This window comes from Phyllostomus discolor, chromosome 7, assembly GCF_004126475.2.
Source record: "Phyllostomus discolor isolate MPI-MPIP mPhyDis1 chromosome 7, mPhyDis1.pri.v3, whole genome shotgun sequence".
NCBI classification, from domain to species: Eukaryota; Metazoa; Chordata; class Mammalia; order Chiroptera; family Phyllostomidae; genus Phyllostomus; species Phyllostomus discolor.
In genome coordinates, this window is record NC_040909.2 from 5,703,930 (window position 1) to 5,721,196 (window position 17,267).

At 44.9% G+C, this 17,267-nt stretch overlaps 1 protein-coding gene across 1 annotated transcript in view; it reads left to right on the forward strand.

The window, feature by feature from the left end:
* The first annotated feature begins 15,491 nt into the window (after positions 1 to 15,491).
* The window catches only part of SMARCC1 (SWI/SNF related, matrix associated, actin dependent regulator of chromatin subfamily c member 1), a 102,877-nt gene continuing 101,101 nt past the window's right edge, over positions 15,492 to 17,267 (forward strand). The window contains exon 1 of the mRNA XM_028518116.2: positions 15,492 to 15,777. Coding sequence (XP_028373917.1) covers positions 15,583 to 15,777 — 195 coding nt within the window. The 5' untranslated portion in view covers positions 15,492 to 15,582. The remainder of the gene's footprint in view (positions 15,778 to 17,267) is intronic.

Here is a 17,267-nt window from a genome sequence, read left to right on the forward strand (position 1 = left end):
CGAGGCGAAGCGAGGGGCAAACCCCTAGCGGCCACAGTGCAGCGCGGCCGGAGGGCCGCACGGGTGTGCAGGCTGGAGCGCAGAGGGGCGAGATGGCGTCGGCAGTGCTGCGCCAAGAGATGTTTTACTCTTACTTGTACTTACAAACATGTTTTTTTTTCCCCAATTCTAAGAAGGAGAGTAAAATAACTGCTTTGAGGAAGCAAAAGACCTCATTTTAGAAAGGTTATTCTAGAGGTGTAAGGGTAGAATTGGCTGGAAAATCGGAAGCCAGGACACTAACTAGATGAGAGATAACGAATTGAACGACACTCAGCTCTGGAAAAGGCAAAGAAAAAAAGGAGCCAGGGTGGCCGCAAGCTCTGGGCTGTTGTTCTGCGTGGCCACAGACTTGCAGGGAGGTGGCTTCGGGATCCGAAAGGGGGCGACCGGCGGGGCGCCGCACTGTGCACGTGACTGAGCGGCACAGGAGTTAGAGGATGGACACAACGTCGTGCCCATTGTATTTGAAAAGCTGCTGTGAATTAAGTGATGAAGACGTGATCCGCGCCCCGGAGGAAATTCTAACATGGTGGAGAGGATGGAAAAAGCGTGCACATAAATCTTAAAACCTAGAGGAAGTCCTGCAAAGCAGGTGCAAGGGGAGCATTCTTAAACACTTCAGCGTTTTGCACATTTTATGTTTCCGGTTTTCTGCTTGCAGATCTCTTCCTTGTGCTTGAGCCTTGAACTATCTCAGATGAGCAGTGTGGTACCTATTCAGGTACGCTTTGTGTTTCACCTCCTGTTTCCTGGGCATCTCCTGGTCCCTGCCTTGTGGTCCTCCGTCCAGTCTCTAGACTTCACTCTTTGCTAACGTCTCCCTAGAAACGTCACTTCAGTTTCCTACTCATTTTGCAGAAATAGGGGAATTTGGTTAGCAGAGTTTCATGTTTTCTTGGGAATGCATTAAACATGGTTATGAAATCAGTCATGTCTTTTTTTAAAGATTTTATTTTCTTTGTCTCTGTTTATTTTTAGAGAGAGGGGAAGGGAGGGAGAAAGGGAGAGAAACATCGATGTGGGAGAGAAATAGGACTGGTTGCCTCTCACATGCCCCCAGCCGGGGACCTGGCCCACCACCCACATGTGTTGCCTAAACAGGAATCCAGCTGGTGACCTTTCGCTTTGCAGAACAATGCCCAACCAACTGTGCCACAGCATTCAGGGCTCGTTTCTTTCTTTTTTTTTTAAGATTTAATTAATTTATTTTTAGGCAGAGGAGAAGGGAGGGAGGAAGAGAGGGAGAGAAATGTCAATGTGTGGTTGCCTCTCGTGTGCCCCTCCTGGGGACCTGGCCTGCAACCCAGGTATGTGCCCTGATTAGGAATCAGACCAGCGACCCTTTGGTTCACAGGCGGGTGCTCAATCCACTGAGCCATACCAGCCAGGGCAAAAATCGGTCATTTCTGACAGAAGCTCTAGTTTATATCATTAGCCAATTATACACATCAGTTATCCTCAGTCTTATAAAGTATTTATTGGGAAAACTGGAAGAATGTATAGCTTCCAAGCTACTTTTTAGCCAAGATTGTTAACCAGGGTGTACTGCCAAAGGACCAATATAGAGGATTTTTAAAAAGCATGAATGAGCCTTGGCTGTCGTAGCTCAGTGGATTGAGCTTGGGCTGCGAACCAAAGCATCGCAAGTTCAATTCCCAGTCAGGGCACATGCCTGGGTTGCAGGCCACAGCCCCCAGCAACCGCACATTGTTGTTTCTCTCTCTCTTTCTCCCTCCCTTCCCTCTCTAAAAATAATAAATAAAATCTTTAAAAATATATTTAAATAAATAAATAAAAAGCATGAATGAAATGGACCTCTGGTCAAGGCAGTATTATACACACACTTTGGCGCCACTTCCGTTGTTCCAAATGCAGGGTAGAATTAATAAGAAAAAACCAGCCCTGGCTGGTGTGGCTCAGTGGGTCCAGCACCAGCCTGCAAACTGAAGAGTCACCAGTTTGGTTGCCAGTCAGGGCACGTGCCTGGGTTGTGGCCAGGTCCCCAGTTGGGGGTGTGCGAGAGGCAGCCAAGACATTTCTTTCGCACATGGATGTTCCTCTCCCTGTCTTCTTCCCTTCCCCTGTCTCTAAAAATAAACAAACATTTTTTAAAGTACTAAAATTACATATCCCTATTCAGAAACAAGATAGGCATGTTAACCACAAACAAAGAGCTGTAATATTTCTGGGCCGTGGATTCAGAAACATAGAAGCAGTCTGGAGATGAGAACCTATGAGGGGATGTGATTGAGGGAGTGAGGAGAAATGCCCCATGTAATGCTGGGGTCAGTTGCTGCTTGTAATGAGGAATTAAGATGGGGATGCCCCTAAACAGGTTGGAAAGAACTACAAGCCATCGTGGGTGAAGACACAGTCTCTATGAAGCTGTGCGCTCAGGGAGTGACACAACATGGAGCCACACGGAAGCCCAGCTGCCCTCTCACTTGGTGCCCTGTCTCCTGTCTCCCAATATTTGTGGTGGAAACAAAGTCTCAAGTTACCGATTCTAAGACTTGTTTCCGGTTTCCTGGAGGATGGAACAGAGGTTGCCACAAAACCAGGGAAGAAGTGATAGGTGTGTGGGGAAAAGAATGCCCACTCACAAGAAGCTTGCAAGTTAAGCTTTCAAAATATGCAGGGAAGTGCTAACCCAAAGAAAAACAGCCAACAAAACAGCATCGAGATGAATTCAGCGCAATTGAAATGAAAATAATGGACTGACCTGATAATAACTTTAAAAAGGTATGTGTAGAGTATTCTAGGACATAAAGGAAGGATGCCTATTTCTAAAGAATAAAATTATAGCCCTGACTGGGGTAGCTCAGTGGGTTGCACATCGCCCTGCAAACCAGAGGGGTGCAAGTCGGATTCCTGGTGAGGGCAAAGGCCTGGGTCACAGGTGATTGGGGGGGGTTGGGGGGGCAGCCGACTGATGTTTCTCTCCCTCTCTCCCTTCCCCTCTCTCTAGAAATAAATAAATAAAATCTTTATTTAAAAAGTAAAATAACGAAACAAAAGTGGTCAGAAATGGTAACATAAATATGTAAGAATCAGAAATACTAGAAATACAAATGTGTTAGAAATCCTACAAAATGGAGTGATTGAATAAACAGTCTGCGGACATCATGAACTCTAGACAACTCTCAGTGGAAAGGAGTTTGGTGAATTGTAAAGTAATGAGTGAATAACATGTTGCTACTAGAAAAATGGAAATAACAAGTTAAAGACCTGGAGAACAGGTCAGAAGTCTTTGACGGAAGTGTAGGGACGGGAGTTGCAGAAGCTGTGGCGTACGGACTGCAGAGAAGTTACACTGTATCTCACGTGATACTGGGAACTGTTCCAGAATTGAAGATGCCGAGCCTTGGAACAAGGTTACACTCCGAATGCCGTGCAGGATAAAGAATCCCTTGGACACAGTGCAACGGAACGGTAGGATACCAAGGATAAGAGAACCTTACAAGTTACCGGAGCAGAAGGCAGTGGAGTAATCCTGTTTTCTAAGAAATAATTCAATTTAGAATTCTATATCCAGTTAAACTGTGTAAAATGAGGCTAGATAAAGCTTTTAAGATATATAATAAATAAGAAATGGTAAGAACTGCCCTGGCTGGTGTAGCTCAGTGGATTGAGCACTGGCCTGCTAAACCAGGGAGTCGCCGGTTCAGTTCCCAGTCAGGGCACATGCCTAGGTTGCAGGCCGGGTCCCCATTGAGGGGCGTGAGAACACATTGCTGTTTCTCTCCTCTTTAAAAAAAATGGTAAGAACTAACTAAAGAATGTACTTTGGGAAAAAAGTTAACCAGTGGAAAGGAATGGGATGTAATAAACACTGACATGCACTGACCTTAGAAAAATGGATTGGTAAATGTTAATTTACCACTGACTGCTAACTACTGACTATTGAAATAACTGTAGACATAAAAGATGGAACTAAAATTTTAGGTAAAAATAAATGAATATAAGGGTATGTGTTATTTGGGATGTTTTGGGTAACGAGGAACAGAAACCCTCACTCAAAACTGGCGCGGCAGCCCTCACAGTTCACTGGTTAAGTCTATCGGCCCAGCATTGATCGACTCTGGTGTCAGGGACCCAGGCTCTGAACCTGCCTGTGCTTCCGTCTCTAGAGCCGTCGTCCGCAGATTTCTAGCAAGGTGGCTTTAGCAGTTCTCATAAAGTCTTTTTTTTTTTAAGATTTTATTTATTTATATTTAGAGAGGGAAGGGAGGGAGAGAGAGAGATACATCAATGTGCGGTTGCTGGGGGCCGTGGCCTGCAACCCAGGCATGTGTCCTGACTGGGAATCGAACCTTCGACACTTTGGTTCACAGCCTACGCTGAATCCACTGAGCTACACCAGCCAGGGCTAGTCTTTTTTTTTTTTTTTTTTTTAATTATTATGTATTGGTTTCGGGCATACAGCCTAATAGTTAGACAGTCATATAATTTATATAGTGTTCCCCTCGATGTTTCCAGTACCCCAACTCATAAGATCTTAAAAGATTCCTTTTCATGTTTCGCTGACCACACTGGACCCCATTTTGTGACTTTACCCCTGGCAACGAGAAAAGAGTCAACCATTAGTGCACTCATGCCCCGCCCCCCCAGGGGAAAGACAAACACAGTAATGACTTAGGGTTTTGCTGACAATTTTATTTAGAATACATAAAAGCAATGTACGCATAGTTACTAGACAAATAGAAATACAGTCCACAGCTTCTGAGCCAGTCAAGGGAAAATAAAATATTAATTGAACAGAACAGAAGGCAGGAGAAAAGAGAAGCAAAGGCAACCATGGTACACAAAATAGACGTAAGATTATAGAAATACATTAAACCATTAATAATTCAAGTGAATGTAAAAGATTTAAACTTGCCTGCTTATTCTCCTCACCTGAGGAAATCAGTGAGCGACCAGCCAGCCAGTGATTTTTGGGGGGTGCCAGCCCTTTCTGTACTTGGGGTACTTTGAGAGGAAATACAATCCTTTGAGCATTAGAGGTCAGCAGTGTTCCTTACTGGATCCCTTTCCCTATGGGACTTGGTTGTAACTGGCAGATTGTGACCAACTGGGAACACACTTCTGGTAGACCTGACATGTGTATGATCTTCCATCTGAGGCTAATTCCCAATTTTTACATATTTATTTTTATTATTAATAACTGTTTAAATGTTCCAGGGATCCCAACCCCCACTGAAAAGCTAAAATTGAAAAGCATTCCATTCAATAAAATAACACCCTCATGATAAGCACCACAATTCACGACGCAGCTAATACTCTAACGAAGGTTCTTTTCCCCTTTGTTACGAAGGCACAGAAGTCATCCAAGACCTCGGATATTAACCGCACTGCATAGTGATGTTACACTGCTAATGTGCAAGTTGATACAATTGGTAACTCCCGTAGAACAGTTTTCCAAGGACTCGTCAGGGGGTATAGATTGTTTCTACAGGGTTTGCGTGGGTGACACATCATTGATGAGAATTGGTTAGATGATCTGTGAACACGGCTGCCGTAGCGACAGAATGAGGTTCCCAGCAGGACCCCGAAATGTACGCCATTGATGTCCCTACCGTTGTTGGGGGACTGCTGCAAATCTTTCCCATTGTTGCCCTTGGAAACCATGTGCCGTGTTCCCAATCTCTTGGGGGTTTGCTGCCAGAGAGGGCTGTTCTGTGGACCCCCACCTGTTTATGTTCTCCAGCGCTTGCCGGACTTCGTCCTACCCCTGCTGAAAGAAGCGAAGAATGAGCAGGGGTGCAGAAATGGGGTCGCGCCTCGGCCCCGAGCAGTTAGCGGTCCGGAGCCGCCCTTCTCATCTTCGCTGCACCAGTTCTGGTGGTCGCAGCCGCTGGTCAAGAGCCACTGACCGCGAGTCATGTTTGCTGCTCGGGCTGAGTCTGAAACCAGTAAGTGTGTTGAACTTGTGATCAAGCAGCCCGTGGCTCGTTTTAACTTCATTCGTCTGATGCTGACACCTGGGAACATCATCATTGCATTATGCCTCCAAGACATTGTTAACTGTTAGCAAATTACTACTGCCCAACGTGGATGTCTGATGACTCCGGAATCAGTATGAACTGGCTGATGGAAACTTTTCTTTCCAGCTTGACTGACCAAAGGATAGCACTTCTATTTTTGTAAAATTGTATTTTTAAAAAGATTTTAATTATTTATTTTGAGAGAGAGGGGAAGGGAAGGAGATAGGGAGAGAAACATCGATTGATTGCCTCTTGAACGTGGGTCCGCAACCTGGGCATGTGCCCTGACCAGGAATTGAACTGGTGACCTTTGGCTTTGTGGGACAACACCCAACCAACTGAGCTAAACAGGTCAGGGCAAGGATAGCGCTTCTGAAGTTAAGCTGTCAGGGGAGGGGTGGAGGGAAAAGGCAGAAAACTGTACTTGAACAACAGTAAATAAATAAAGTTAAGCTGTGAAATGCGCAAATTGTTAAATGGCTTTTCCAGAAGTGAAATATGACATTTATTAAAGTTTTTAAAAAAGATTTTATTTTAGAGAGAAGGGAAGGGAGGGAGAAAGAGAGGGAGAGAAACATCAGTGTGTGGCTGCCTCTCACATGCCCCCCACTGGGGACCTGGCCCACAACCCAGGCATGTGCCCTGACTGGGAATCGAACCAGCTAGCCTTTGGTTCACAGGCTGGCACTCAATCCACTGAGCCACACCAGCCAGGGCCAGCCATTTGTTAAAGTTTTAAAACAAGTAATGAACTTTCAGAATGTCTACTGTGGGTAAGAATTATTCATATGCAGAATAACAAAAGGAAAAATCAAGTCTAATTTTAAAAATAGTATTCAGTGTTATAATCTCTGGCCAATTCAGAGTATTATTTGAAGTGGTAAAACTAATCTCTGGTTCAGGAAGTCAAAAGAATGGTGATGTCTGGAGCTGAGAAGCAGCGGTGACTGCAGAAGGTGTGAAGAGCTTCGTAGGCTCAGAGAATGAGCCTGGAAATGGCCTTGGAGCCATAACTCGAACCAGCGTAGCAACAAATGATTAAACCTGGTTTGATCTTTAGAAAGCTGTTTTCCTACCATCACATCGAAAGTTGTCTTGTAAGGCTTAGTGTACAGTGTGGACTATGTCTCAGTGGGTTTAAAAAAAATTGGAAATAATTCCACTAACAGAAAAGTTTAAAGAGTAGTGCAAAGAACTCCTTCACACCTTTTTTTACATTTTTTAAAAGATTTTATTTATTTATTTTTAGAGAGGGAAGGGAGGGAGAAAGAGAGAGAGAGAGAAACATCCATGTGCGGTTGCTGGGGGTCATGGCCTGCAACCCAGGCATGTACCCTGACTGGGAATTGAACCTGCGGCACTTTGGTTTGCAGCCCGCACTCAATCCACTGAGCTACGCCAGCCGGGGCTCCTTCACACCTTTTACTAAATTCCCTTTGTTGACACTTTACCACATTTACTTTATATTCCCTATCTTTCGAAAAGAAATTGCAGGCTTGACACCCAATCACCCTTAAATACCTTAGTGTGTATTTCCTAAAAATAAGGACGTTCTTCTACATACAATCATCAAAATCAAGAGGGTAATGTGCATATAATACTACATCCAATTCGCAGACCCTATTCAAATCCTGCCAATGTTCCAGTAATGTACAAGGTCACATGTTGCATGTATGTGTTGTGTCTCTGTAGTCTCCTTCAATCTTGAACAGTTCCCAAGGCTGTCTTTGTCTGTCACAACCTGGACAGTATTTAAAACCATGGGCCAGTTACTTTATTTATTTATTTAAAATGTTATTTATTGATTTTAGAGGGAGCGGAAGGGGGAGAAAGAAAGACACTAACACTGATTTGTTGATCCACTCATTGACGCATTCACTGGTTGCTTCCTGTCTGTGCCCTGACCAGAGGTCGAACCCACACCCTTGGTGTGTTAGGATGATGCTCTAACCAGCTGAGTAAGGGCCAGGCCAGTTACTTTGGAGACGGCTTCTCACTTTGGATTCGCCTGATGTTTCCTCGTGGTTAGACTTAAGTCAGGCATTTTTCACAGGACCGCACAGGAGTGAATGTGGTCTTCTCATCTCACGGCACACCAGGTTTTGTCCCGTTACTGGCATAGTTGACCTTGACCATGTGGTTCAGGTGGTGTTTGGCAGTTTGCTTCACTATGTAATTAGTAAGTATCTTGAGAGCAGATACTTTGAAACAAGGAAATATTTCACATCTCTACAACATTTCAGCACTACTGTTAGCATGCAGTTCAGATTCAGTCATCTGAGTCAATTCCCCTATGACGGTTGCCGAAAGGGGTTTTTCTACCCCTATCACTCTTTCCGCATTTGAAATTGTCATTGCACAGTAGGGAAGCACTTTCTCTTTTCTCCTTTGATTTATTTATGTCATTATGCATTCATGGATTCCTATTTGACTCAATCCAGCACCATCCTAAGTGTACCAGACCCATACACGTCTCCATGCCACAGCCCCAGAACCAGCCGTTTCTCCAAAGGGCTCTGCTTCCTCTTAGTGGCATTTGGCATTTAGAAACCAAGACCTGGGCACTAGGTGTGGTCATGGCTAATGAGCTCTCTGTATACTTACAGACACACACACATCGATGTACACACTTACGGTTCTACTTATTTATTAATCTACTGAAAACAGTACATTCACACGACATCTCCAATTCCCGTCAAACACCACGAGGCTCATTCCAGCCTTCCCCACCTCCCTGTTTTTAACTTCCTTCTCTAGCAGTGAGAAACTTGGCTCTCATTGCCCTCAATATATTTACTTATTTGCGTAATCCCTCTGTAAGTAACCAATCTTCGGATATGTGGACCACTTCCTTGACCTTGACACTGGTCAAGGGGGACTTACCTCCTCACCGGGCCCTGGCACTGTTGGCTGCCCCCAGTAAATATTGGGGAAAGAGAAAGACTCATCTAAGGCTTATTGATTGTCTTAAACAAGGTCAGTAATTGGTGAACTACTGAAGATATTTTTGTGTGATTATATCATAAAAATGTAGTTAGATTGTGTTAACCACACATTATTGTTGCTATGACTATGAATGATTTCTTAGCTAAGTAAAGTTCCAGGTGAATATGAATGTCACCAAGTGCTGTACATGTATGTCATCGATCTTCCCAATGATTCTAATTATCCACTCTTAGCATCTCTGTTTTTTTTTTAAGATTTTAAAAAAGATTTTATTTATTTTTAGAGAGGGAAGCGGGGAAGAAAGAGAGAGAGAGAGCAACATCAATGTGCAGTTGCTGGGGGCCATGGCCTGCAACCCAGGCATGTGCCCTAACTGGGAATCGAACCTGTGATGCTTTGGTTCACAGCCTGCACTCAATCCACTGAGCTACGCCAGCCAGGGCTGCATCTCTGTCTTATAAGTGAAGAAACTGAGGCTTAGAGCAGAGTAATTGTCTGGAGGCCACTGAGGTTTTTAGTGGTGGAGCCTTTGCATTGAGTCTGTCTGTTCCCAGAATTTGTACCACTAATCTGTAGATGGTTTGCTGTTAGGCCTGAGTTGGTTTAGTGTGCTTTTGTTTGTTTATTTGAAATAAAATACAGAGGGGACTCAGGCCATTGTATGAGTCTTATATCTGGGAAAAGGAGTTTCTTCTTCTCCCTTTTTAGCTCTTTTTTTTTTTTCTATTTTAAAAATATAGCCCTGGCTGGTGTGGCTCAGTGGATTGAGTACCAGCCTGCGAACCAAAAGGTCGCTGGTTCGATTCCCAATCAGGGCACACACCTGGGTTGTGGGCTGGGTCCCCAGTTGGGGGTGTGAAAGAGGCACCTGGTCGATGTTTCTCTGGCACATGGATGTTTCTCTTCTCTTCTTCCCTCCCTTCCACTGTCTCAAAAAAAAAAATAAATAAAATCTTTAAAAAATATATAGTGCTTATTTACACAGAGTTTAAAATTCTCACATAAAATATGAAAGATACTGACATGAGGAACAAGAGATTATGCACAAGCACAAGTAATTTTTTGACATAGTAGTATATTACACTCCGATTACCTAAAGTTGTATGAATTAGTCAAGTTCACAAATACATACACCCAAATGGAGTAAAGGAAAAAAGCTGCAAGGGAATGATATTGGTCCATAAACTGTCTTTTTAGTTTTCTTGTTTGTTTGTTTTTAATCCTTGCCTGAGGGTAAGTTTATTTATTGGGAGGGGAGAGACAGAGGCAGGCACTGATTGGTTGTCTCCCATATGCACCCCTACTGGGGATTGAACCGGCAACCTAGGTATGTGCCCCAACTGGGAACTGAACCCACAACCTTTTGGTGTATAGGATGATGCTCCAACCAACTGAGCAAGCCAACCATGGCAGAACCACCTTCTTTTTTAAAGGTGAACAATATGAGGTCTGTCCAAAGAAAGTCCAACCATTGTTAACATAATGAAAACAGTTTGTAACCTGGCAGCCAAGGACTGGACTGGAATGTGCATGTATGAACAATGATGGCTTCACTGTACAAGCCCTTAAGTGAGCACATGTACCATGTGGCCAGTGCATTCAAAATGTCTGAGAGAGTACAGCAACAGATCTGCATCCAACTTTGCATTAAGCTTGAACATTCCTCCACGGAAACGATTTGGATGATTCAGAAGACCCCAGCTATGGGTAACTGGTGATTGGCAGCTTCATCATGACAACATGCCTGCTCATGCATCACGTCTCATGCAGAGTTTTTCTGGTGAAACATCCAATCACCCAGGTGACTCAGCCCCCCCTAGAATCCAGATTAGGTGCCCTGTGACTTCTGGCTTTTCCCAAAACTAAAATCACCTTTGAAAGGGAAGAGATTTCAGGCCGTTGATGAGATTCAAGAAAACAGGACAGGGCAGCTGATGGCAATCGAGAGAACTGTGTGAGGGCCTGGGATGCCTGCTTGGAAGGGGACGGAGGCAGCATTGTCCTGTGTACAATGTTTCTCGTACCTTGTATCTTCTTCAGTCAATGTGTCTATTTTTCTTATTACATGGCTGGACACCTTCTGGACAGACCCCGTATTTCTTCCTATGTGTCACATTTTGCTTATCCAAACTATGAAGGTTTGTCCTCATGTTTTCTTCTGAGTTTTGTAGTTTTACAAAACTCTTACTTTTAGGCCTTTGATGAACTTCAAGTTAACTTTTGCATGTAGTGTGAGGTGAGGGTCTAGCTTCATTCTCTTGCATGTAGCCATCCAGTTTTCTCACCACTATTTGTTGAAAAAAAACAAAACAAAACTGCTCTTTTCGCATTGAATGATTTTGGCAACCTCATCACAAATTAGTTGCCCATAGATGCACGGGTTTATTTCTGAACGCTCAGTTTTATTCCCTGTGTCAGTGCCACCACTGTCTTGATTACCCTTGCTCTATCTGATAATGATTTACAGAAATTTTGATGAGGAATGGGATATATACATGCTTTAAAAATACCTCCAGACAATACCAATGGACTACAGAGGCATAGAGGAGAGCTTCCCAGTAGAGAGGCCTGGGGGGTACTCTCTTGATCAGGTTGTCAGAGCCCTGGAAGTGAAACCATGAGCCTCTGGATCGCGTGAAGTGGCAAAACAACATGGTGTGAAGAACATCAGCCACACTCAAACGGAGGGGCATTTCTACAAAACAGCCGGCTTGTAATCTCTAGCGCTATCAGTGCTGTGACAGTTAAAGACAGGAACCATTCCAGACTGCAGAAGACTGGACACTTGACCTAATGCAATGCATGGTTCTGATCTGGCAACTCTGCTACAAGGGACCTTATAGGGGTAACAAGACAATCTTGAATGGGGGCCTTAGGATAGTTTTAATGTTATTGTGATTAACATGGAACAGAATATACTTGCCTGTAGGAAACACACAAGGATTTTCTTTTTTAGTTTATTTTAATTTTGCTTATTTATTTTTGTCAAGAATAGCTCAATGGTTTATTATGAACCTTTGAATATGTGTGACTATATATCCATTATGTTTATATTTAATGATAACTTGCACCCAAATTCATTACTCTCTAGGAAGAGAAGCTGCAACTAAGAATGTGGGTGCCCTTCTCTTCTTATTCCGTCTTCCACAGAGGATCTTCCTTTGCCGCTACAGAGTCCTCTGGGGAATCACGACGGCTTCTCCCTTCCTCCCCAGCTTGAGCAAAGGAGGGACAAACTTTTCTCTAACCGCAAGGTTCTTCTGGCCGGTCTGAAATAAGACAAATTCTATTTTCTAATTTGGATTTTCTTTTCTTTTCTTTTTTTTTTTTGTGGGTAAGTTGAAGAGGAAGGGAGAAACTATCGCAATTTCCCAGAGGACTCTCCAACAGCAAAGGAAGACTCTCTTGATGTTCTAGAATTATCAGCATTTTATTTTCACTAGTGAGTAATCTTTGCTAAAATTTTTGCCTGGGGTGTGCTTCCATGGAAGAATTGCTTCTCAAGGAAAGGTTTGTTGTTGTTGTTGTTGTTGTCGTTTGTTTTACTTTCACAAATCATTTCATTTTTCTCTGCTTTCATTGCCTATCTACAAACGTGTCCTCCACAGGGTCTTATCTGGTCTGGATGAATGGTTGTCGGGACTTCCGTACAGTTCAATCTTCTGTCTGTTCTGGTTGTTTTTTTGTTTCTAAGTTTTTGTTGTCCTTAGTTTTGGTTGTGCGAGGAGGCATAGTGTGTCTACCTACACCTCCATCTTGGCTGGAAGTCCCAGGATTTTTGAGTAATGGGCATGTCAGCAACATACTGTTGTCAGGCAATTCAAGAAAAGAGGAAGGTTGCCTTGGCCAGGCAGTTCAGCTGGTTAGAGCGTCATCCCAGTACGCCAAGGTTGTGCACATGGAAGAGTCAAACCAAGGAACGTGGAAGTGGAACAACAAAAAATCCATGTTTGTCTCTACCTAAAAGTTAATACATTTTTTAAAATTAAAAAAAAAATGTTCTTTGTATTGTACTTGCAACTTTTTGTTTGACATTATTTCAAAATAAAAGCTTTTAAAAAGTGATGTAACCATGATATATAAAATGTCCATTTTTCTAATGTGCTCTTTGCAATTACTCAGCTTGGGGGGATTTTTCAAATGATTATTTTTAGTCTGATGACGTGGAGGACTTTCCAGGGAAATACACTGGTTCTTATAAACCAGCATTTATTTTGGGTGTGAAAAGATGTTTTTCTAAAAATAAAATAGGTGTATGGTGTTTTTAAATTATTTTAGATGTTATTTGAGCAAACAAGTTGGAATATTACTGCCCTCTCCCCATGGCCCTGGGCACATGCAACAGCTTTCTGAATTCCTCCAGTGCATTTTCTCTGTTCTTCTCCAGAAGAAAACACGTTGTACTTTGGAAGAGGGAGTAGTAGTACTCCAGGGTCTAGTTCCTGGGTTCAAAAACCTGACTCTAATACTAGCTAGCCAGTTAACCTCTCTGCCTCAATATCCTTATCTGTAGGAATGTAGGTTTACTTAGCACAAGGCACCAACAATGATAGCGTAAGTGCTCCACAAACACCAGCTATTTTCATCACTTGTAAAGTCTGGGCCCTTGGAGGGCACGCTCCACGCCATGCTCATATTTTATTCTCATTGTTTCTCTCCTGGACTGCTTATCAGGTCATCTTTCCTCCGGTCTTTCTCCCTCTGACCTATCACTCCTACGGTTGCAACTGTTACCTTTCTAATACAGCTATTTTCAACCTTTTTCATCTCACGGCACACATAAGCTAATTACTAAAATTCTGTGGAACATCAAAACATTTTTTTCCCCATCTGACAAAAAAACAGGTATCATTTTCATTCATTCACACCAGACGGCTATTGTTGAGTTGGCTGTTGTCATTTTTTGACAACCTAAGGGAAAAGAGGTTTTAAAAAATCTTGTGGCACACCAGAGGAAAATCACTGTCATGATCTGTAAGTCTCATCATGTCATTCTTTCTGTTCAAGCTGATTTCCCAATGTTTACAGAGTAAAGTCAAAAAATCACTGCCACAACCACGTAAGTTCTCTGTTTCCATTCCATGGGCTTAAGGACCATCTCACCAAGCGTCCTTCCACACTTGAATGCCTTTGTTCCCGTTGTTTGTGTGTGTCAAAAATGTCCTTCCATCCCATCACATTCCATACATTCTTTTAAAAATTTTTAGTATATTCTTAGAGGAAACTGTAGTGTTATTTGAATCAGCATCTTCGTTGCCCTCTAGGGTCCCTCCCTGTCTTCACTTAAGGAGATGTGGAAGTGCTCAGGGAAGGAAAACTTGTAAGAATTGATGGAAATCAGGGAACAGACCTTGGGAATCCTGGAGTGTGGTCCCAGTCAGAGTTTGGTGAGCCTGGAAGGCGGAAGCCCCAAAGGTCAGGAGCGGCTGGGCCTCTGGTCTCTCTGTTCAGCGCCGCTCAGTCGTCCCTGCTCCCTGAGCCTCAGCACCAGCCAGCCACTCTGCTCCTGTGCCCGCAGCGCCTCCACTGCATTCTGTTCATTCTTAAAACTTGGTCTCACTCACCGGACTTCCTTACAATTAGTTCCTCTGCTGTTCTGGGGCCTTAGAGCATTTCATTATGTTCGTAACTCCCTAATGGCCGTTCATACTGTCATAGTTTTAAAACCTTTCCGCTTCTCTCTGGGCCACCCATTCATCAAATATTTATTGAACAATGTTTAGATAACATGCCCTGTTCCTGTGGACATAGGTCAAGACTGAATTCTCATGTAATTTATGTGGACGATAAATAAGAAAATAAGAAAAATACCGGATCGTGGCGAGTGAATGCTACCTAGGCAAGATCGAGTGTGATTAGCTTTCAAGATTGTTCCGTCAGGGAAGGCTCTTCTGAAGTCCCTTTAAGGTATGAATTTGAAAGCGCCTAAGGGACAATCAGAGCGAAAGAGCTGCAGGTCTCGGGGGCAGCTGGAGACAGGGCCCCGAGGCACGTATAGGCTGGTGTGGCTGGAGCCACGAGGGGCAGGAAGGTGTGTGTAGACGAAGTCCCGGGTGGTTGTCACGTGTGCCTGTGCACAAAGGCCGACGCGGCCACGTGGAGCAGAAGGTCGGAGGGCAAGCGCTGCAGGCGAAGACTGCCATCCCGCGAGCGGGTCCTCCGCCAGCACTCGACACCGTAAAAGGGCTTTGCCCTCCGACCTTCTCACACCAGCCCTTTTCTCTCCGGCGGCGGCCGGCGGCGACAGAAAACCTCCCTGCAGTTGTTGACCGCAGAACGATGTGACACAGGAGCCCGGGAAAAGGCAGTCACTCAGAGGCCGAGGCGAGGTAGCAGACACGAGTGCAGACAGCACGAATTGGTGGACAATGCGTGGAGACATATCGGCCAACCCCCGGGCGCGGCCTGCGCATGCGTGAGCGCGCGCCCCCGTCGGTTAGGGCGCTGGTCCGAGAAGGGGCGGGGCCGGACGGCCGCGCCGGAAGAAGGTTGGCTGGGCGGGGCCGGGGGGGAAGGTGGTGGTGGCGGCTGCGCGCGCGCGCGCGGGTGCGTACGGGGAACGCCGCGAGGGCCGGGGCAGGTCAGGCGGTGGAGACCACGGACGGCGACTATGGCCGCGGCAGCGGGCGGCGGCGGCCCTGGGACGGCGGCGGGCGCCGCGGGTGCGGGGGGCGCGGCGGTGGCTGCGGGCCTGGCCGCTTATCGGCGGAAGGAAGGGGGCCCGGCCAGCAAGTTTTGGGAGAGCCCGGAGACTGTATCCCAGCTGGATTCGGTGCGGGTCTGGCTCGGCAAGCACTACAAGAAGGTGGGTTCACGCGCCTGTGGGGGCCCGGAGGTCACGCGACGGGGGCCGGGGCGGCTACTGGCCTCGCGGGCCCCGGGCCTCCCCTCCCCCCGCGCGCCACGAGGGACAACAAAGGCCGGCACCCGGCTCGCCACGCCCCCGCGGTCTGCTGTCGGAGCCCGCGCGCCTGGGGCTCCACGGGGACCCTAGGGCCAGGCTCCCGGGGGCCCACGCATCCCGGCCGAAGCCCCTACTTACCCCAGGGCGCAGGAACAGTAGATCGTAGCACCCCGGAGGATGCGAATCGTTGTCTTTTGTTAGGTGCATTAGGTGTGTGAACAATGGTTATTAAAAACTGTTTGAGCCAGTGTGGGAAAGCAGCTTCTTTTTGTTTGGAGATGAGTCTTCAAAGTCAAGTGAGGTGACTAAGGTCCTCCTACCTGTTGTTGATATGCTAGAGAACGAGTCTGGACAATTGTACTCGGAAGGTGATAACCTCAGGTTACTATATTGACTTACAGTATTGGTGACACCTAATATCAAAAGTAGTTTTTACTTTACAGAACTTCAGGTTATGTATAGTGAGAGCACAAGACTTAATGTTCGCTGTACCTGTGTGTTTCTCAGTGAGGCCTTCCCTGAGAACCCCGTTTATATATTATTAGATCACTCCCCTTCATATCTTTATTTTCTTCGCACACTTTTTGAAAAAAAATTTTTTTCCATTTATCTGTTTGTCCCACCTTTGGAATGTAAGTTACACAGAGTCAGAGATATTGAAAGAGTGACTTAATAATCCCTTGATTAAAACAAACGCTCCCCTTCCCCTTACTGTAAACATTTAGGAATGTCTCCCTTAGAAAGTGGAATGAAGCAGACTGCCAAAAATACTCCCTCTGCCCCTGAATTTCCGGAGCACCTTTTTCGGTTCTGTACTTCCTCACTGAAGACCGTAGCCGTGGGGCAAGAACCTCGTCAGGCCTGTTCAGTACAGTGTGTCCTTGAGCGTGACTGGTACTCATGGCCTCTCCTTGGGTAGTTGCTTAGTAAAGTAGACACTGAATGAATGAAAAGATAAAGTAGTGGAGGAATCTGCTTAGTTGGTGTGTGCGGCGCAGTGAAATTGTCGGTTTTTTTAAGTTGTTAGGCCTGGGCAGGGATCTTGGGTTTGTTTTTTTTTTAACATCACACTGTGGTACTTCCAGAAATGACAGTTTGTTATCTGAAGTTTTAAGAAGTGAGAGACATTGTAATTACAGTATGTTTTTAGATGCTTTAGTGTGTTTTTCTCCCTTTTCTGAAATTTTAGAGTCATATTTGGGATTGTAGATTTTTCTCATCTACATGGAAGTAGATGAGAATAGTGCTCTTTCACATAGTGATAGACTGGGCACTTTTTTTGTGTGTGCTCACCAGGGCTTCTGGAAGTAGCTAAGGAAGTGGAATATATAATTTGAAAGTATTGGTTGTTTTTTATCGTGTGCCCTTCAGACAGTGCTTTGGGTCTTAAG